Below are 22,413 nucleotides of genomic sequence, written 5' to 3' on the forward strand. Positions count from 1 at the left end.
AGGAATGAGAAGGTGGCAGGGCAGGCAGGAGGGAAGAGCAAGAAGGAGAGGAGGTGAGAGGGGGACTAGTACCCATAGACTAAGAGGAAAACAAGAGATGGCCAAATAATAACTCATCAATTAAGCAGTTAGCTGCTCCTTCACAGGTGCTCTTTCCCCCTCAGCACAGGGGCTTCAAGTGAGCTGTGTTGTCTGGCTAGATTTGCCACCGCCTCCCCGCACTGCCCGGCTGTCAAAGGGTCCCAGAAGTGGGTCCCAGCAGCTGCTGTATTATCAGTTAATTGTTTAACCGATATAATTAGAGAAGGTTAAACGAATATTTTTTTAATGATATTTACATCCCTATTCCCCCATACATCAAATAAGGAAAAATACTAACCTTCAGCTTGAGAGGCTGGTGATCTTGCCCACTTCTTAATGCAGTTCAGATGGAACACATGATAACAATTTTGACAACTCCACACTGGGGCTATTATTCGAACCACCTCACAGCATACCATGCACTCATATTTCTCTGTGGTCAACTGCTCTATCAGAGACCCTGTACAGAAATGTGAAACAGCAAACAATGAAGATAATGCAATATAGAAATCAAAGATTAACACACAAATCTGATTCATTTTAAATGCAATTTCAGAATCCCACCCCTTAGTGGATGCATGCACACACAGTTTGGGCTTGTGTGAAAACATGAAAAGATTCCAATACAATCATACTCCATTATTATGTCCATCTTCAGTTCATGCAAAAACAACAATAAGCTCTCACTTGGTTAACATTCTCCCCAATCTTATTTTCTTCAAGATTTTAATCTGGCCAAAGAAGTCTGAGATTTTACAAATCAGGTCAAATGAAATAATAGCTTTACAAAATGTTTATACTGAACTTTAAACATGTAAATCAATATACACATTTCAGTCAAAATGAGGCTGAATTCCTGAGCCCATGCATTATCCATAGGACACTTAAAAAAAAAAAAGTAATGATGCTGAACAGGGAACGTGGAGACTGGGAGGGAACATGACTCTGAACGTGAAGACTGGGAAATAACAGCCTTTCTGGAAAAGTGCAGTTCTTGGACCTCTCTGTGGTAGATCATTGCTCCCTCTGTTCTCTTGTGAAGACAGCACTTTGCGATAAGAAAGACCCAGAAAAAGCTTCAAATGAAGTCCATGTTCAAAAGTTTTCAGAAATCTTAAATCCACAAAAAACAAAGATAATAAGGCTGACAATGCTCTGAAGTCTGGAGCAGTTAAAAATTGTCTGCCTTGTGATTATGATTGTTCTTCCTCTGGTCTGAAAAAGAGAAATTCTGAGTAAATGTTTTCAAGGACTCAAAGACCCTCTTAAGGAGATCTTGCTGCCAAGCTCAAGGCAACAATCAATGCAGAAACAGGATGCAATGATCTAGGATTCTGAGCTCTGGGAAACAGAGCTGAAAAGAACGTAATCCTTAGCATGTGATCAAGTGAAAACAGATGACTGAAGATTGAAAACTATTAGTCCTCAGCTATCCCACCTATAAAAGAAAATAGGACACTTACCTGAATGCAAAGAACCAGTGGGGTTATACACTGTTCTCCTGTAGTAGGTTGCCTATCTAATAGGTTAAGAACCTGCTACTACATGCAAGCTAGTGAATTACTTAACTCAAAATCATAATCCAGACTGCAGTGTTGAATAGATTCCTTCTGTTTAGGTTCTAATGACTGAAGTTAGCACTAAAGGTGGAAAAAATATAAACTCAGTCTTTCAGAAGACCCATTACAGAATCTATTCAGGGCAGAATGCATTATAGAATCAATGCTTGATCTATTTTTGGACCACTATCACTAAATCATTTTACTTGGCAATTCAAAATAGCATCTACTTTTTTCCAATTTCCAATCTTATTTTTTTTGGTACCATGTACTAGATTTCAGCAAGTGAAGTCCAGTAAAAAAAGCTGTATTTGATTGTGACACCCTGTTCTTCCCTCCTGCATGAAGAACTATAGAAAACATTTCCAAATTCAGAAGAAGAGACTGAAAAAAAAAAGTTCAACAAACACTTGTCCAAAACATTTCAAATTTCTGACAAACCTGGTGCCTGATGTGACCTCCATTTTGAAGTCTAATTTAGACAAGATAGAATATTAATCATTACCAAAAACATTGTTTCCAAAATTAAAGTATTATGAAAAATAAGTTGATACAGAAGAGCTGCATTTAAATTTAATCAAGTTGTTATTTACATTTCGGTAAAACTGATCCTGCACAGTGCTGATCACTTTCTTTTAAATAATCACCAGATTTAGAGAATCACAGAAAATTAGGGTTGGAAGGGACCTCAGGAGGTCATCTAGTTCAACCCCCTGTTCAAAGCAGCACCACCCCCAACTAGATCATCCCAACAGAGGCTTTGCCTACCCAGGTTTTAAAAACCTCCAAGGATGAGATTCTACAACCTCTCTGGATAACCTGTTCCAGTGCTTTACTATCTCCTTGTGAGAAAGCTTGGCCTAAGACAGGGGCCGGCAATTATTTTGGGCAGAGGACACTTACTGAGTTTCAGCAAGCCATCAAGTGCCGCATGATAGGCAGCCCAGGGAAGATTAATATTAATTTTTTTAATTTTTTAGGGGCCCCACAGGCTGGATAGAACGGCCTGGCGGGCCGCATCTGGCCCCCAGGCCGCATTTTGTCCACCCCGACCTAAGATCTAACTTAATCTTCCCTTGCTGCAACTTGAGACCATTGCTCCTTCTTGTCACCTGCCACCACTGAGAATAATCTAGCTCTACCCGCTTTGGAACCACCCTTCATGGGGGTTGAAGGTTGCTATTAAATCCGTCCCCCTCCATGTCTTCTCTTCTCCAGCCTAAATAAGCCCAGTTCCCTGAGCCTCTCCTCCACAAGTCATGTGCCCCAGTCCCCTAGTCATTTTTGTTGCCCTCCACTTGACTCTCCCCAACTTGTCCACATCCTTTCTGAAGTGGAGAGCCCAAAACTGGACACGGTATTCCAGACGTGGCCTCAAGCTGCTTAACTAATCAGCTTCAATTATTCAGCATCTTTTAGGACCCAGGCCTTTCATTTGGAAGGCTAAAGCAATCCAGAACACTTACCTGTATGAGTTTCCTTGTTCTTGGGCACATCACTTTGCTTCTTCCAATACTGCATCTTGCTGAAATGAAGAGAGGATACATGTCCCTCCTGTAAGGGGAGCTTTCTTCCACTGCGTTTGACTGAGTCAGTTGGCTGGTGCGTCTGTGTTACGCTGGTTGAGTTGTGATCACCAGTGTGAGATAATTCTTTTTTCCTCTCACTAATTTTATCTCTTGGAGTGTGAGTCACAGAAGACTTCTTTACTTTTACATTTTTGCAACGGTGTGTATCTTGCCTTTTCTGAAGGTCTTTATCTGGCTGGGGTTTATTCCACGTAGACTTCCTAGGATATTTTTTGTTTGCAAACGTGTATCTTTTCTGTTCATCACCACTCCCAGCACATCCATCATAAAATGGTTTTCCAACAGATGCCTCTGAGGAATCAGACTGAGTCAGGTCCAAAGGTGGGACATTTTGAAATGTCATATCCTTCTGTTTAGAGGTCACCCTCCTATCTCGATCATGTGAGTGCTTTGCCTTCTCTCTGTACCCTCTTCCCGACGCATGCATCAAATGTGTTTTCTTTGGCTTTGCTCCTCTGTTATCTGCATTAGGTACCTCTTTGTCACTATCTGAAGAACAAAAGTCATTGTATTCTCTAGGAAGTGTTCTCCTCCCCGGAACCACTGTAGTATCTAAAATTGTTGGGTCTGCTGTGCCATCAGTTGGTGCTTGCCTCACCCGATTTCTAGTATATGTCCTATCACTTCTTGATCTATGCCATCGCTGGTTTTGGAAACTATGATTCTTGTGACTTTTACTGGTACTAGCAAACTGAGGAAAATCTTGTTGGCTCCTACACTGAGTCTCTGGACTATAAAAGTCCTGTTGCTTTGTAGAAGAGCTTTCATAATCAGTGCCTCTATCAGAAGATTGACTTGGAGATGGTAAATTATTTCTGTTCCGGTTCCTGTTAGATTCCAGTCTACCTTGATTTCTCCAATTTCGATCAGAAGTCTGTCTCTCTCTTGGAATGAAGTCAGCTGCTTCTGGATTGAAATGCAAAGTACCTAGAAAGTATAAAATAAAATGAGACAGAGTTGTTTAAAACATTTAAGCATTTTTCCTGTGATGTACCATAAAAAAATTTACTATACACACAATGGGCTGAACAGGGCAGCTGCTTTACATACTAGACTCCATGAATAGGACTAATATCCAGAAATTAGGTTTTAAATAAGACAGCATGCGTGTGCATTTATTCTAATTTCTTCAGTACAGGAAAACTGTGCTAATAAATTTAGGGTTGCCTGCTATATCTTGCACCCATAAAAATGTCAAGTTTACCAATATCTGAATTTTTCAAAACCTGGAAAGGGAGAGTTAAAGCATTCACATTTGTAACCTTAACTCTGCCTCTGGCTTTGGCAATAGCCATTGAAAATCGTCTCCAGGCAATCCAGCTGCATTTACTATATTAGGCATAACTGTTCAGCCTGGCAGAGCTGTGGTTCAGATGATGCATTCAGGGAAATCACACCCATGATCCTGGAAGGATGTAGGCTAGTAAAGACTGTCCCTCTCTGCCTGACCCTCATGCGTGAAATGAAAGGAAAGAGGTGCATGTATACCTTGAGAAACATAGTATACCTCATTTCAGTGGTGCACTGCGTATGCTGTTAGCACAAACTTATCTAATTAAATCCATGCCTTCTCCAGTCCAAGTGACAAGAAAACCCCTGTACCTTGATTCCATCTGGCATTGTGAGAAGATCTGTGAAATCTGAGAAAAGCAATGTTCCTTCTGCAAAATGGGCAAAATGCTTGATTGTAAAGAAGGTTCCTTCTTACGCAGTACAATTCAAATGTATAAATACCGCTTTGCTTGACATTCAGTAATGGCACACTATACCAAGACAACTTAAATTTTGTATTTTGTTACTGAACATCCTAGGGATTTTTAATGGAAAAAAAGATTCCGTATAACTAGAGTTCTTCAAGATGTTGCCCATATCCATGTCCTCACGATGGCCACACATGCACCTCAAGCTTGGAAACTTTTGCCTTGGAAGTACCCATGCCATGTACCCTGGTGCTATGCTTCCTTGTGCTCCATGTTGAGGGTATAAAAGGCAGTACAGGCTTCTGGCGCTCCTTTCCCCTCACAACCTCAGGCGCTAGATGCAGAGGAAAAGCAAGAAGGTGGAATGCAGCTATAACATGAATACCACACCCTGAAAATCTCCTATACTTCTCTCTCCTTTGAGTGACTATCCATAAGGACATTCACTATGATAAGTACTTCCAGGTATATGGGCACTGCTTTGGATTGTCAAGCAGACAGTGAGTGAAGGTTTGGCTTTACCAAAAGCAAGACTTGCCCACAAGGCTTCTGCAACAACTGTGTCATTGGCAAAGCAGGTAACCAGGCTCCAGCTGTCAAGCCCTGCAGACAGGTGGTTTTGCAAGGAAGCAAACAAGAGTTGCCTGGGTTTGGTGTAACAGGCTCTGACACTGCTGACAATTCCACATTAGTGATGCTATAACTGTTCTGAGGCAATCCAACATCAGATTAGACATTCTTTTCACTTTAGAGTGCTATGCCCTTTAATCCCTTGATTAAGGAGAAAAACAGCCTCAAAGATCTTAAAAGGCTTAGTCCTGTGCAGGTCGAAAGACGAGATTCTGTTGTTGTCAAGCAATGTAACAGTGTCTCAGTTTGCAAGGAACAAAACTTCAGAAAGAACACCAGCAAGTTGAATTGTTTGGTTAAGGTGGAATTTAGTGACCAACTTTGGTAAAAAGTTAGGACAGATCCCCATGTAAGGGGAAGCCACCAGAGGCACCTGGATTTCACACATCCCCTTTCCCAAAGAGATCACTACCTAGAAAGCCATTCTCTTAGAGTAGTGGTCTCCAACCTTTTTAAGTAGGAGATCACCTCTGACATTTAAAAGCAACCCAATATCTACCCTGTGCCGCCCCCCACCCAGCAGGTAAGTCTATGGGGAGAGAAAGGGGGGGGGGGGCAGATCAAGGCAGAGGGAGAAAAAATTATTTGGGGTACACCTGCCCAGCAGGTAAGTCCTACCTGGCCAGGGCCCCAACTCAACTTACCCCTCCTGCCTCTGCGGCATTGTCCCTCACCACGGGGGCCTTGATCTAGCCCCCGTCCCTTCCTTCCCCCACAGACTGACCTACTGGACTGGACTGGGGAAACCCCAGCCTCGGATCAACTCCAAGAGGCTCCAAGATCTACTGGTGGATCGAGATCCACTGGTTGATGACCACTGTCTTAGAGGAAACAGAATTTTGCCAAGGGCTCAATGGGAAGGTACTCCCATGAAGGACTTAAGTACCACTCTCTGGTACTAACAGGGATGAAAGTATCTCCCTGGAGAGAAGATTCAAGTCAGGACTTGAAGAACCTCAGGCCTGCTGTGTGAAAAAACATATGTCAATGTGTGTGTAGTGGAGGTCAGTGGTCCAAGATAAGAGCGCAGACTTATCCATCCATTAAGTTCCAACAGATATTGTAAAATGATCAACATGGAATTTTTTATCATCAGGAGAGTTTAATCTCAAGTGACACCAATTCCTAAATCTGGTCTACTTGGCAAGATAAATATGCCCTTTCTGCTACAGATAAGGTTGTCTCTGGCCTGGAGAGTCAGAGCATGCCTGCTCTACTTCAAGACATATATGGCATCCAGGGTGTTGACACAAGGACAGCAAGTCTGAGTAAAGCCCCCTCTCAGCAAGCAGGCCTGGGGAAAGTAACAGTGACTTGGTTTGTTTACTAGTCCTCCACGCCAACCTGCTAAAAAGCAAGAAGCCTGGGTCTGGCCAAACAGTGATAAATATACATTTTGAAAGAAGAGCTGAAAGAATGACACCTGGCCACTCAGGGGAGAGAAAAGCAAATCTAAGCACCTAAATAAGATGCAATTTTGTACGTGTACCTTCGGACAGCAGGAAGTTACTGGTAGTGTGAGCACATCTTAGAAATAAAGGGGCAACATATGTGAATAGCCAGAATGACAAAGATATTTAGGCCTGCCAAGAGACTATGGCTTTGTCTTCAGTCTTCCCAGGTACAAGGTAGGGAGGCTGCAGTCCCCCAGCCAAGGAGGCTGAGAAAAGCAAGGTGATGGGGAGATGCAGGAAGCCCTGATGGGAAGGGTCAGAGGCAAGGTCTGCATTTACACCTGTGAAGCTGGCTAGAAACCGCAACTTGGATTTAAGGTACAGGATAACAACAGGGCAATGTTATGGTATTTTCTTATATTTACTCTTATTTACTTTTACTCTTCTATGTTCACTGCCCTCCCAGGAAAAAACACAAATGTATAGATGTTCAGGCTTTTTTTTGCCCCGCTTAAAAAATAGTCACTCCAGGAGAAAAATAACCTGGGAACAACCAGGGTTTAATTACTCCCAGGAGAGTTTCTCCTGGGAGAGCAATTGTCTGTACATGCTGTAGCTTGTCTCAGAAGAGAACAATCCTCCAACATTCACCCCTTCCTCCCAGGGAGACAGTATGTCCCTTGCTAGACTGCTGCTCCAGCAGAAAGCAGAACATGCCCCCTTCACATTCCCCAAGTTGTGCTACAGGAAAACGCAGGCAAAGCATGGGCAGTGTGTGTCAGCCAACCAGAGCTGTTGCCAGGTGGACTAAGGGAGCCTGCAAAGCATTTGAGATTCTGCACCCCCCTCCCGCTCCCCCTCTGGTTGCACAGTATCAGTACTGCAAGCTCTTCATTCTTCAGAGCCTCAGCACTCAAATGATTATCTATGTGGCTCTGGGTAAATTTCTCTACTAGGAGAGCAAACCTGGGAGAATTCTCCCAGATTATTTGAATGTGGGTATGCTGCCTCCATCTGAATGCCAACATATGGTTACTGGTTTCTTATGTTTGTTCTGTTCTTATAATAAATCTTTCTGTTGTTTGTCTCCTTACTGATTGCTTAAGAGTGATTTTTGGGCAGGTGATATTCCAGGCTGACTGTCTCTCTCTCTACCCAGAGTAGGGAAATCAAAACAGCAGTATCTCTCCCAGCAGGGCTTCATGAAGTTTGTAAGCAGAAAGGACAACCCAGAAGCACTCCATCTACAGCAAAATAGGTTGAGAGAACTGAGAAGCAGCTCTTGGCTCAGAGCACCAGAATAGACACAGAAGGGGCAGGGCATGCAATATAGGTATTGCTATGTCAAAAGCTTCTAAGCTGGAGTGCTTGAGCCATATGCACACCCACAATAAAGATGTGCATATGAACAACATTGAAGGAAAAGATATGTTTGTTGTTGAAGTCACCAATCATTTATGTCAGTGATTCTCACCCAGAGTGTGACAGTATTCTGGGGTGCCATGAGATCCTTTTAAGGATGATGTGCAATATTAGCACTAGTAGGTGTGCAAACACATACATATAAGTCACAAAATAAACCCAGAGATTTCAAAAACATTATGACCTTTTGTGGTCTTTGCAATAGAAAAAATGCTCTATTTCATAGATTTCATAGACATTAGGGCTGGAAGGAACCTCAAAAGATCTTCAAGTCCAGCCCCCTGCCCTAGGGGCAGGAAGTCAGCAGGGGTCATAGGATTGCAGCAAGATAAACATCCAAATGTCTCTTGAAGGCGTTCAAAGTAGGTGCCTGAACCACCTCCAGCGGCAGTCTATTCCAAAACTTGGGGGCTCAGACAGTAAAGAAGTTCTTCCTTATGTCCAGCCTGAAAAGGTCATGGAGGAGTTTGTGACTGTTCGATCTTGTCATCCCTTGGGGCGCTCTGGTGAACAGACGTTCCCTCAGATCACCCTTGAGCCTGTGCTTTTCCAGGCTGAAGAGTCCCATAGCTCTCAGCCTCTCAACATAAGGTCTGTTTTCCTGACCTCTGACCATGCATGTGGCTCTCCTCTGGAATATCTCAATCTTCTCCACATCCTTTTTGAATTGTGGAGCCCAAAACTGGACACAGTACTCCAGCTGTGGCCTCACCAAGGCCAAATGTAACAGGAGAATGACATCCTGGGATTTGCTTGAGAAGCATCTATGGATGCAAGCCAGTGTTGTGCTTGCTTTACTAGTCACAGCATCACACTGAATGCTCATGTTCATCTTGTGGTCAATCATGACCCCCCAAGTCCCTTTTATCCGTAGTGCTAGCCAGTGTAGCACTGCCAAGCCTATAAGCATGCTGCGGGGTTTTTCTTCACAAGGTGGAGAACCTTGCATTTTTCGGTATTAAACACTATCAAGTTCTCGTCCGCCCATATCCTGAGCCTGTCAAGGTCAGCCTGGATTGCCCCCATGTCCTCAGTTTTTTTCCCTATTATTTTTCCATAGTCAAGAAAAGAGCGAAAGCTAAGAGCTGGCATTTTTCAAGGGGTACCTTGGGACTAACAAGGTTGATAAATATGTATGTATCTGCATAAATTAATGTTTAAGTAGAGATGCTATGGTGGCACGTTGAACTGCTAAGAACCCCTCACCCATCACAAGAGTAATAAATAGGGTTTCTGGATTTTGTTAAATGATGAAATTCCACTGAGCCAAAGCTATAACAAGAGGGTCTCAAGGATCAAAAAAGTTATATTAGTTAGAGATCCCGGACTATCTGTGCTCAGCCCTTGGCTAGTTCCAAACCTAGATAGATGTATGGGGGTTAAAGTGTGTTTTTGAACCACCAGGGATAGAAAGCAAGTGCTATAAAACCACTAGCAGCTGCCACAGACAGAAGTGTACAGCCAGAAATAAAAATGGAAATGGTTCAAATACAGAAGTGTGCATGCCCTTTGAAAAATTCCAGATGTCACTGAAGTGCTCTAAAATAGTACTTTGTTATTTTGTTTTAATCATATTCCTATCCTAAAATATTTTACTTCTTTTTACATCTGAATGAGGGACAGGGTTCCCAAAAGTGCTCTCTTTCTCCCAATCCCAGGGGAAGGGAGGCAGAAGCAGGGTAGGCAGCTCGGCAGGTGCTGTTAGGTTTTCAGACCATTGCCGCTGCCAGGTTCCCCAACCCCAATCACCTCTAAATCCTTGTACCTCTGAGAGGGGGAGAGGAGAGGTTTGGGGGAAATTAGGACTGGAGTATCGGAATCCAGAAGGGGATAAGCCACAGGTAGTTGCAACCTCCTGTCGTGTTCCTGGCTGGAAGGCAGAGGCTTGAAGCATTCCAGCCATCAGGCACAACAGCGGCTATATCCATGTCTCGCAACTGAAATGATTTACTTTTGAAATGTTTCCAAACCCATTACACTTGGAAATGTTTCACGACTTATTTCTGTAAGCACTCATGGATTTATAAATCTGGTGGAGATAGCAATTTTAGCCCTTATCCTCCTCTCCCTAGCAGATGAAAACATTTTGGAAAGCAAGTCCTTCAACCTTGCAGTCGCATATCATTTCCCTGCATAGACACAGAAGCTCATATTCTTCATGTAGTCCTCATATGCACGCAAATAACTCTTGTACAGATTAAACACTTTGGCCTCACCCAAACGCGTTTTTTCCTTGCCTTTGCAAATTAGTTTTAAGCATTTTAACATAACATTAACATAAGTGAATGGGAAATGACACTGACATGCCAGCAAAAACCCTCAAGGTAGATGCAGTCACACCAAAAACAGTGGGAAATGCAGTCAAGAGATGCAGCCAAATAAGAAGTGGAAAAACAAAGCAAGGAAGAAAAAAACTTCTACTTCTGACTTAAAGATCACTGAAGGCAAAATTCACAAGAACCCAGAAAACCTTCTCTAAACTTATGGCCTCCAAAAGCAGTCACATAAATATTTATAATAAAAACTGCATTGCCAACAGAGCTCTTTGTCAGATACCTCCTCAAGCCTGACAAATCATCTCACTTCCACAGCCATGTTTAAAGAACCTAAAATCCCAGCAGCATAAGCACATTTCAATTCACCTCAGTGCTCCGATTCTCCAGGTTCATAAAGCAGGTTTCCCTTCTATCATAAAAACACTGTGCAAGTTACCTCTGGGATATCTGGTAACAAACCAAACAGCTATGGATTCAGTACTGATCACACCTGCTTTAAATTTCAAGCCAGACGTATCATTCTCACAACTTTTTCTGTTTTTCGTGCGCTGCCCTACAATTTCATCACCACGCAGATCACCCAAACACTGGCTTCACGCTAGCTGACACTACATTAATTAAAATGATGTATTCCACTAAAGAGTACTATTGAGAGAAGCAGAATTAAGCAAGCAGCTTCCTCTAGCTCAGCATTTCTTAATCTGTGGGTCGCGACCCAAAAGTGGGTCGCAAGAATATACGAAAGGGTCATGAACAAACTTTAAAAATAGTTTCTCCTTTAAAGAAGAGGAGGGGAGTCCAGGAAGAGTGGTTGCTCCACAAGGGAGCGACCCTCAATGCACAAGCTAATTCTATTCCATCTCAGAGGAAAGGTAGCAAGAGGGCAAAGCAGCCCCCCTGGCTCTCTAGGGATCTAGCAGACCTCCCGAGTCTAAAAAAAAAGGCCTACAAAGGATGGAGGATGGGATTCACCTCCAAGGAGGAATATTCTGCACTGGTCCGGTCCTGTAGGGAGCAAACCAGGAAAGCCAACTAGCTTCGAGCATCAAGGACAATAAAAAGTCCTTTTTCATTTATGTGGGGGACAACTGACGCCCAGGAAAAAGCCAACCTATTAAATGGGTACTTTGCGTCGGTCTTTCATCAGTCCTACGGGACAGGGAGGTCCGGGAGAGGGAGATCCCCTGCCCTCCATCAATGCTGACCTCGTGAAGGAACACCTTGAGAGGCTGGATACCTTCAAGTCAGCCAGCCCTGACAATCTACACCCCAGGGTACTCAAGGAGCTGGCTAGCATCATAGCCCAGCCCCTGGCACGGATCTTTGAAAACTCCTGGTGCTCTGGCATAGTGCCCGAAGACTGGAAGAAGGTGAATGTGGTGCCTATCTTCAAGAAAGGGAGGAAAGTGGATCCCCTTTATGGACTGGCCGATGCCAACATCCTGAGGGATAGCCAGCACGGGTTTGTTGCAGGTAGGTCTTGCTTGACCAATTTCATTTCCTTCTACGACCAGGTGACCTATCACCTGGACAAGGGAGAGGAGATTGATGTCATATATCTTGACTTCAAAAAAGCCTTTGATCTGGTATCCCATGATCACCTCTTGGCAAAACTGGCCAATTGTGGCCTTGGGTTCACCATGATCTGCTGGCTGGGAAATTGGCTCCGTGGTCAGACCCATATGGTGGTGGTTGATGGAAGTCAATTGTCATGGTGCCCTGTGACCAGTGGGGTCCCCCAAGGCTCTGTCCTTGGACCCATATTGTTCAACATCTTCATTAATGATGTGGACATTGAAGTCAGAAGCGGACTGGCCAAGTTTGCTGATGACACCAAACTCTGGGGCAAAGCATCCATACCAAAAGTCAGGACAGGCTTAGCAAATGGGCGGATGAGAACCTGATGGTGTTTAACACTGAACAATGCCAGGTTCTCCACCTTGGGAGGAAAAACCTCTAGCATCCCTACAGGCTCGGCAGTGCTACACTGGCTAGCACTATGGAAGAAAGAGACTTGGGGGTCATCATTGACCACAAGATGAACAGGAGCCTGCAATGCAATGCTGCAGCTAGTAAAGCGACCAAAACGTTGGCTTGCGTCCATAGATGCTTCTCAAGCAAATCCTGGGACATCATTCTCCCCTTGTACTCGGCCACCAGTATCTGGGGGAACGTTTGTTCACCAGAGCGCCCCAAGGGATGACAAGGTCGAACAGTTTTAAACTAGTGCAAGACTGTTTCAGGCTGGAAATAAGGAAGATTTTTTTTACTGTCCGAGCCCCCAAGGTCTGGAATAGCCTGCCATCGGAGGTGGTTCAAGCGCCTACATTGAACACCTTCAAGAGTAAATTGGATGCTTATCTTGCTGGGATCCTATGACCCCATCTGACTTCCTGCCCTTCAGGCAGGGGGCTGGACTTGATGATCTTCTGAGGTCCCTTCCAACCCTAATGTCTATGAAATCTATAAAAGAAAAACATGGGAAACGGTGGCTTTTCCCTAGCCGGCTGACAGTTTTCTTGCAAGGGGCTGTTTGGGTCCACCCCAACCCAAACACTGGGGGGGCTGGGGGCAGTGGGTCAGGAGCGAGGGGCACTGGGACAGAACTAGCCATTGATGTTTACGAATGGGTCCTGGTACAAAAAAGGTTGGGAACCACCACTCTAGCTGACTTGCAAGGCAGAGTTTGGAAGGTAGCACAGACAAGTCACCAAATCACCACATGACAAGCTGTATCATGTATCGTGATGTAAAGACGACTGGAGTGAGGGGGGACAGGACTGCAACTTTGTACAAGTGCAACAAATATGGTTTAATAATATGCACTGCTTTAAAACAAAAAATGAAAAATTATCACGCCACATTTTATTTGGTGCCAAGTACTGGGTGCAATTTTGTAAAGATAAAAAAAATTACATTTCTAATAATAAGACAAGTAAAATAAACTTTAACCTTCTCCAGTAGAACCCAAATGCTTCACGTGGTTAGTCAGGTTGCTAACCTTCCTATGAATATTATATAAATACAGCCACAGCACACAGCTGCACAGGACTACAGCTGCACCTTTTATTTCAAAAGACGCAGCTTCTCTGATCACCTGTGTAAGACCACTGATGAACTGCAAGTGATCTGAGTAGTGGTACCCTGTAAAGCAAATACCTCAACAATCACCTGAGTGAATCATTCAAGCTCTAACACAGATGTTAATTTTTAAAATAGGATGATGAGAAAGGGTAAGTTTTGTTCCTGAATTTCCTATTTTATAAGTGTGCTATTCAAAGAGGCAAAGATTCAATGAGCACCTTTTCTTCCTTTTTAAAAAGCATATTCTATTATTAAAGCCATCAGATTCTAAGTGACAGCATTACAGTATCCGTAGTTGACAAAATAAGTAATTCACACCAAAAATAATTGAAAAGTGCTCCTAAATGCATATGGTATATGAGCTTGAAAAAAAAAAAAAAGAAGTTTTATTTTTCTAAAAAAAGTTATAAATTCAGACTGGGTTTGTTTTTTGTTTTTTAAATTAGTTGTCTAAATCATAGTCACACATTTATATTTTGAACCCGGTCTCCAAATTATTTAACAGAACTTAAATCTAACAACCCTAGAGCTGTGAAAATGACTAATCGGAAAGTGCTTTCAAACACATGCAACAATAAACAACAAGAATTAAATTAGAAATTCTGAACACCTTAAAAAAATATGAACAATTCAGTAGAATTCCCACAAAAATGGAAACCATTTTTTCCTTGGCAGGTATCTAAAAAATATATATATCCACAGATCTGATGAGCACTACTATATGAAATTGATGTTTTCCCCCAAAATGCTCAAACCACCACCACTACCAAAATATTATGAAAACAAGACAATACAATAAGTATTGGCTATAATTTCAGAGGCATGCTAACTAGCAGCTTTAATTCAAACTTCTTGGCTGCATCCAGACAAGCGGAAACATGCATTTCCCCAGGGACAAACAGCAGTGGCACACCTTGTGCCACTACTTGTCCTCGGGAAACACCTGTGGCACGCACACTCTGGTGCGCAGCAGGTTACCCCAGGGTGGAGTAGGGGAGGCTGGGGCAAGCAACTTTGCTGGCCCTGTCTCGGACGGCCAGAGCCGACTCGAGGTGATTTAGAAATTGCTCGTTCGTCAGGGCAGGCTGGTGAATGGAGAGGCAGACAAGGTTTAATGGTTGCAAAAACGTTTACTTACGCCGCCTGTAGTTGCGACGCAGATGGTCCGGTCGTCTGAACAACCACGTGGGTTGTTCCAGCTGGCGAGACCCAAGCCAGTTAATCCATCCGCAAATCAAGCCGGCGGGAAAAGGGTACGTCTGGGATTGCGCTTGGCGATGGGAAGAAGGATCGATAGGTGATCAGTCTATCGATCAGCTAGCCGCAAGTCAGATCTCTTTAGAGGCACTCTGCAGCGTGCTCAAAGTTCTTCGACTTGGGCGGAAGTCGCACGAAATTTTAAACGGCTAACAGGCAAATTACTAGCCGCCACGTGTGAATAATTTAGAACTGGCCAATAGTGGGACACAAATTTGCATTCGAATAGCGGGAACTCTTTGCACTGTGCATTTCTGTGCTGCAAGGAAGGAACACATCCTGCAAATTGGCGGGAAGTCTCTTGCACCGAGGTTCTTCTGTGCAGCAAAAACCTTCGCTGTGCAAGAGGCTCTCATGTGGCAAGAAAATTCCATCGTGCCGAGGCACCAAAATCACTGGGTTGTGACAGGCCCCAGCAGCTTACCTGGGGTCCCAAGGGCCTCCGGGAGCTGCAGCCACAGTGGCTCCTGCAGCAGGAAGCCTGGCCAGCAGTCGGAGTGTGGCTCTGGCTGGGAAGGTTCTGGTTTTGGGCAGTGTGCACTGCTACCACGTGCGCCACCCTGCTGGGATCTCCTGGGGTCAAAAAATACCCCTGCGCTGCAAAGCAGCAGCGTGGGGCACGCCTGCATGTGCAGTGCATGGCACTGCAGATGGTATTACATACCACACATCTGCACTTGTCTGGACATGGCCCTTTTGTCCTGTTTAGAAAAAGGATTTCAAAAGAAAGGCTGAGGATACAGAAGTATCTTTCAGAAGAGGTTTAAACAAATATTTCACAAAGTAATTCACCTACAACAAGTACACAGAAAATTATAAATTAGTATGTAAATGTTGCGCATTTCAACATGAAATATTTTCAGCAAGAACATAATATTCTTAGGTTGAAGATAATAAACCTGAAAACTTCTAGGCAACTTTAACTATGGTCATGCACCCATTCTGCCATGACATTAAATATTATTTTGCAGTGCTAACTGCAGAGATGTCACAGTTTCATGTGAGAACACTTTTTAAATGGAGAAAATAGTATTTTAAGCTGATAAAAAAGTGTTACTTGGGGAGAAAAAACACCCTGATTTGCTTTTAAAAAAAGCCATCTGAAAAAGGAAACCTTAAGTTTAAAAAACCCTATAAATTGAACCTTTTAAAATAAATTGAGATATTTGAATCGTCTCACAGCAATCAGGCATCCAAGTAACATATTTTGTTATGGTATCAGTATGCCAAATCTAATAAAACATTTCAAAAGACCATTATGTGTTGTGCTTTAATTAGCTAGAGGACAGACTACATGAAATAAAACAACAGAATGAGAACACTGAATGAAGACAGACTATAAGCAAACAGAGAAAAAACAGAACATAAGAAAGAAACATCACTGTACTAAAGACCAGACAGAAAAAAAGTACGAAGTCCATTCCTAATATATAGCGTTAACATTAGGAAGCATGCTTTGTTAATTAAGAGCTTTATTTGACTATACCTCCTCAATTTCAAGAACACAGACCCAGCAAATTACGTTTCAGACCAACCAGTTTCTTTGTCCAGTGACAGGACTGCAACCGGCATCTTCAAATGACTGGTTCTTTCCATAGCATTAAATACTATTAACTGCAGGATGTCATTATCCTGCCTTAACATAGAGGCACGCATTAAACCAAAAGCCGTGAACTAGAGAAGATCTTACTCTTGAACTTCATGCGATCCAGCGATGATCAATTTCTCCTCTGCTGCCCAAGTACTGACTACAGATTCTTATTCATCTGTTATCAATACATCCCATTCAACAACTGCAGAAAGCTACTGGAAAATTCATGAGCCATTGTCTGTAGTTAATGGCATTCAGATGTCATACTGACTGCTCTTCCCTCACTGGGAAGGTTGAAATCAGGAAAGGATGCTTTTCTTCCCTGAAAGCCATCCTCAAACTCAGCCAAGGCTCCTGGACATAGCACAGGAATGAGTTCAGGGAAGTCAGTGTTATGTGACAAGCTCACAACAATCCCTGTGGGCCTTACAACAATGATTCTCAACCAGTGACGCAGCACCCTGGGGTGACATGGGGCACTGTGCAATATCCTGCCTTAACACAGTGGCACACATTAAATCAAAAGCTGTGAACTAGAGAAGATCTTACTCTTGAACTTCATGCGATCCAGCGATGATCAATTTCTCCTCTGCTGCCCAAGCACTGACTACAGATTCTTATTCATCTGTTATCAATACATCCCATTCAACAACTGCAGGAAGCTACTGGAAAATTCATGAGCCATTGTCTGTAGTTAATGGCATTCAGATGTCATACTGACTGCTCTTCACTCACATGCTATCCCTTCAGCTATACCACTGCATGGTAGAGATCACTCAGATCAGTAAAGGAATGAAAACAGCTACCCAAAGCAAAACAGGAAATACAAGGTAAAGAGAAGGAAACATTTGGGGACCTAATCACTATGACAGTGTCTTTAAGGGAGCCTGCTCAAAAAGAGAGAGAAAAGAGAGAGAGAGGTAGTTGGACATGTTAGTCTAGTTGGACAGAAAGCAGGGCAGGGTGGCACCTGAGAGAGTAACTTGTTCAGAAGGGGATAAGTCGGGACCTACCTAAATCACAGCGAAACAAACTACTTTTCGCAGGCTGCTCCTGGCGTACAGAGCCAATTTCATGGTCTTTTTAGGGCAACCCTACCCCCTGCTGCTGACTAGCTGAGAAGCCAATCACTCATCTTCACACTGCAGCATTGCATCTGGCTTCTTAAAACATGGTGCTGAAACCCTTATGCTTTCCTGACTGGTGCCTTCACAGAGCCTATATGTCACTAGCTCAGCCGCACAGTAGCTCTCTCAAACCAAATGCTCTGTGGCTGAGGAATTGCTGCACTTTTTGTATTCCAGTAAGTTTTGTTTTTTTTTTAAGGTGATTCCATGCAAAATCACAGGAAACGCCATTTTTCACTGTTTCCACAAAAACTGAGAAACCACAATTTAAGAAGACCCCTAGGCATAAGCTGTCATAAGCAACAGCTTTCATAAGCATGTTCAACAAATGAACACGCTAACGGATATTTATGTCTTTCGGAACAAGTTACTTTTTGAGGTGTCACCCTTCCCTGCTTCTACCTACAAAAAGCGAAGTCAGCTCATAACCTGAGCTCCTCCAAGCACCTCACTAATTTTAGCTGCTCATCTACAATTTTGTAAATCTCTATTTTATCTTAACCAGGCTGAACTGTATTTAAATAAAGGCAATTTCAATCATCAGATGAAAAGCCTTGATTTCAACCGCTGATTTTAGCCAACTTTTCATTTGTACTTCAGTTATTTTCTTAAGACAGGTGCACTCTTATTGCTTGATATAAGCACTAAGACGCGTAGATTTGCAGCTAAGCAGAGCCTCTGCAATACAACTGGTACATCTTTTCTGCTGCCCAAAATAACACTCTAAAATATTTATTTATTCACATGATTCTATAGCTTAGCAGGTTCAAACTGTTACTGATTTTTTCCATTTTTGATGCATTAGAAAAATGGTGAGTGGTGCTCAAAGTTTAGGTTCCACATGCCAGTACCAGGCCCTGCATTGCACCCACATGCCAGATCAAGCACACAGGGCCATGCCTGTGGGACTGCACATGGAGCCCGGGAGTTGCATCCCTGTACAAACAATTAACCAGTTCTGGTGCCTATTTGTTCATTAGTCATTGAATTAGTTATAGGAACTGAACTTGAAGCAGAGGCCAGAACCTGGGGGCATTTGTATAAATGGCAAAATGTGCACCAGTGCTGAGAAAACAGCGTTGGCGTGCTTTTGAACTAAAACACAAAGAAGGTGTTTTAGTTCAAAAGGGCACCACCGCCATTTTCTGCGTGCTGATGTGCATTTCATCATTTATCCAAATGCACGCAACAGAGCCAGATGTGTCAGTTTGCAGGCTCTGCAAATTCGATTAAATCAAGCCTGCTCTGACGTGCTGGATTTCCAGCACTTTGAAACAAAGGTACATGTATAAATGCCCTAGGACTCCCCAAGTCCTAAGGAAGTGCCATCCTACAAAGTCACACCCCATTGTGCTGGTCTTTCTGGTCCCATGACTTCTGTATTCCTTTCCACACATTTGCCCAACTTCAACAGAAGGGATGAAGGATGCCATCAGCCCTGCCTAGTGCACAGCATGGCCATTAGGATACTCTCTTGGCAAATGTCAATGCCCTCAAGGCTGATGAGGGCCCATTACCCAGGTCACCCAATTTTCAGCAAGAGCTTTATTCACAAGATAACTGGGCAAGGAGTAGATAACTCCTACAGGCTTTAAAGAAAGAACCAGCTGCCTGTAAACAAATGGATGACCACTTAGTTTCCTAGATCCAAGCAGTAGTTTCAGGTTGTCAAAGCCAGGCTGAGATAAGCACTTAACACAGGACTTCAGGGAGGTAGAGGCCTACCTACCTCTAAGGGTCTGGGAAAGAGGCAAGATTTCAGACATATTTCTGTACTGTGTATCCTATTCACTAGCTTAAGTATCCTTCACTCAGTATGCTATGCTGTTCATCCCATTTACAGGTGCCTAAATTCCTTATACTTTAAATGGGGATACTTAACACACATAATTTGAACTTATATATTCCATACTCAAGACCAAGTGCTTGAAATATAGGTGCAGGAACACTTTGCGTCCCCATACCCAAGTGCCTGTGTAATTTTTGCCCTTGCTTCTTAGTCTAGCTCTCTCTCAACAGCACCAAGAAAGAGATTAAAAAGGAAGAGAAGGTCATGCTGTCCCACACACTGAAAGATGACTACACATTAAAAATCATTAAGGTTGCAAAGTCAAGCACTCAGAAATTAAGACTTAAGGATGAGTGTGTGGACACAGTACAGTATTTATTTATACGATCATAAGCTATTTTTTTTCCACAGAACCCCTACCTCATTCAGGGCACAAGATGGAGCTTCTCTGAGAATTAGTCAGGATTAGGTAGTGAAGGAGACTTGATTCTAGGCCCCCTGCCCCATTTGCTGAAGATGTTGAACAGTGTGTAGCAAACAAGACCAGGGACTGCAGAAAGAAAGAATGGTCCCATGGTTAAAGTGAATGCTCCCCTGGATCATTCAAGTTCTACCCTTGCTTCTGGCACAGAGTTACTGTGTAAAGAAGCTGTGCTCTGTAAAAAGCTACACAATGCTAAATACCCTGCAAATTAGGTCCCAGTCTCGCCACTGGGCAGCCATATTTAGCCAGTGCTTTTTATGTTGATCTGTCTGCCTCAATTCACCACTTATAAAATGGAGCTCATCTCAGCTGTCACACAAAGACTGGACTAATGCTTGTGAACCACACACAGATACTGCAGTGTCAAGCATCCTAGAAAAGCTTGAAGAAATCAGAAATTCTGCCTTCAGAACCCATTTGGATTCATGGGCCATAAATAAGGTACTAGGCCAAGGAGTGTGGGGCGGGAAACAAATCAAAATGTGAACAGCAACTTATAAGGTAAGCACCCTCTATCCTGCACACGAGGCAGAGGTCCTGTGGAAAAATAGGTGTGAACATGGAAGCATGGACTATATTGAAACATGCCTGCACTTCCAGCCCAATCTAGTCCTCCCTCAAACCCCAGGACTTGCTCTTCCACACTGTCTGATTTGTGGAAAACGAGACAGGCAAAGGAGTAGGGGGCACCAGAAACACAGGAAAAACCAGCTGCATGCTTTCATCTTCGATGCCCAACCCCATACACGTATACTGCCAACATTTTATAGAAGCAGGACGTTGGCTGCTGCGGTTCCCTTGCTTTACCTATGGCAGGTTAGGGTGTTAGGTCTGTGTTGTGTCAGTCAACAGCAGTCTTATGTAGAGCTTAGATGATGGTTTGTATGGGATGGTTTGGAAAGGGGTGATCCTGCCTGAGGCAGGAGGTTGGACTAGATCAGTGGTTCTCAACTGAGGGTCCAAAGCACCCTGGGGGGCCATAAGCAAGTTTCAGGGGATCTGCAGATGTGGCACAAGGGGGATCTCTCACATTGTCTGGGGCAGCCTGTGCCCCAGCAGAGCCTGCTGCTGCCACCACCACCAGGTTCACTAAAAAAAAAAGACACGTTTTCTCCTTCCACAGGTGTGCCTTGGGGCTGCATAGGGCTGCGGGTAGTGGGAGTAGGCTGTTCTGGTAGAGGGCACCATGGCATGTGCGCGCGCGCGCACACACACACACACACACCCACCAGCCAACCAGCGGTGCAGAGCAGCTCCCATAGCTGCCCGCAGGCAAGTCGGGGGGCCGGGGGGGAGAACGGGTGACACATTGGAGTGGGGGGACATCCCCCTCCCTCCAATTTCTGTGCCCACAAAGGACACAGGGCTGCAGTCTGGCCAGACCTGCCAGCAGGAGCTGGCACAGGCAGCCAGAGGAGAGTGGCAATGGCCGGGCTATGCCACCCCTGTACCTCCTTCCCCCTGCCCCGCACACCCCTCCCTGCTGTAGGTCAGGAGTGGGGGGCACCAGCAGGACTGGGGGAAGGTGGGGGACTGTGGGTCAGGAGCGAGGGGCACTGGCAGGGCCAGGGGGCTGCAAGTTGGGAGGGGGGCTTCTAGTCCAAAGAGGTTGAGAACCACTTGACTAGATGAGCTCTGGAGGCGCTTCCAGCTCTACTTCTCCCGTCTCTGAGCACAGTATCAGTGGGCCGTGCCCACTGGCTCCCTGGACTTGTTTGAGGGCCAATGGGCACTGTGGTGTGCTCCCTTGGCACTCCCGTTTTGAACTTACAGTCAACACTCCCATCCCTGGTTTTTGTATTATTTGTCCCAAGGAATCTGTTGTCCCCTTTTCCTGTAGCTTCCCCATCTGAAGGAGGCAGGAGAAACTTGGGGGGCTGGCCCCACATGATTTTGAAGGGTGACAAACAGGCCAGCCCTACTCCTCTATGCCTGTAGAGCTGCCCCCTCAGCGTGGGCCTGCAGCCCCACTACCCAAAGCAGGTGGGGGCCAACAGTCCCTGGCTACCTCCTCCCACTGGCGCGGTGGCCCCTCCATGGAACAGCAAGGACAGAAAGACGGCATATCTACAATTCACCTCTTGGACAGAAAAAAAAAAGTCCCCCAAAAACCAGCTCCTAACAAGACTGGCAAAGTCCCGAGCTCCGGACCAGGGTGTCGGGGCAGGGGAGGGGTCCATGGCGGGGTCATCGCGTGTGACCCTGTGCAACCATCCGGTCATTAAGGGGGGCGGTTAGGTGACGGGATGGTTGCCAGGGGCACGAGATGATCTCTGTGGGTCCCCCCCGTTGCTCTGGGGTACTATGAAACCTGCGGGGGGCGGGGGACAAGACAGGCACCCTCACCCCCGCGCGAGGTAGGAGAGCAGCCCCCTACCCCGGGCATGGCGGGATCCGGCTTCTCCCGCATTGGCGCCGCCGTGTGGCTGC

General features: G+C 44.5%; 1 protein-coding gene across 4 annotated transcripts in view; it reads right to left on the reverse strand.

Annotated features, from left to right (window-relative positions):
• Positions 1–17,376, reverse strand: part of NFX1 (nuclear transcription factor, X-box binding 1) — a 95,952-nt gene extending 78,576 nt beyond the window's left edge. For 3 of the 4 annotated variants that reach the window (XM_025215074.1, XM_025215075.1, XM_025215072.1), the window contains exons 1-3: positions 16,683–16,818; positions 3,107–4,156; positions 380–541 (exon numbers count right to left, since the gene is read on the reverse strand). In XM_025215074.1, coding sequence (XP_025070859.1) covers positions 380–541; positions 3,107–4,156; positions 16,683–16,695 — 1,225 coding nt within the window. In that variant the 5' untranslated portion in view covers positions 16,696–16,818. Of the gene's footprint in view, positions 1–379; positions 542–3,106; positions 4,157–16,682; positions 16,819–17,132 lie in introns of those variants that run through there. The other variant, XM_025215073.1, reaches the window with a different exon arrangement.
• Positions 17,377–22,413: the final 5,037 nt, after the last annotated feature.

Source organism: Alligator sinensis, unplaced genomic scaffold (assembly GCF_000455745.1).
Source record: "Alligator sinensis unplaced genomic scaffold, ASM45574v1 scaffold1222_1, whole genome shotgun sequence".
In the NCBI taxonomy this organism is placed as follows: Eukaryota; Metazoa; Chordata; order Crocodylia; family Alligatoridae; genus Alligator; species Alligator sinensis.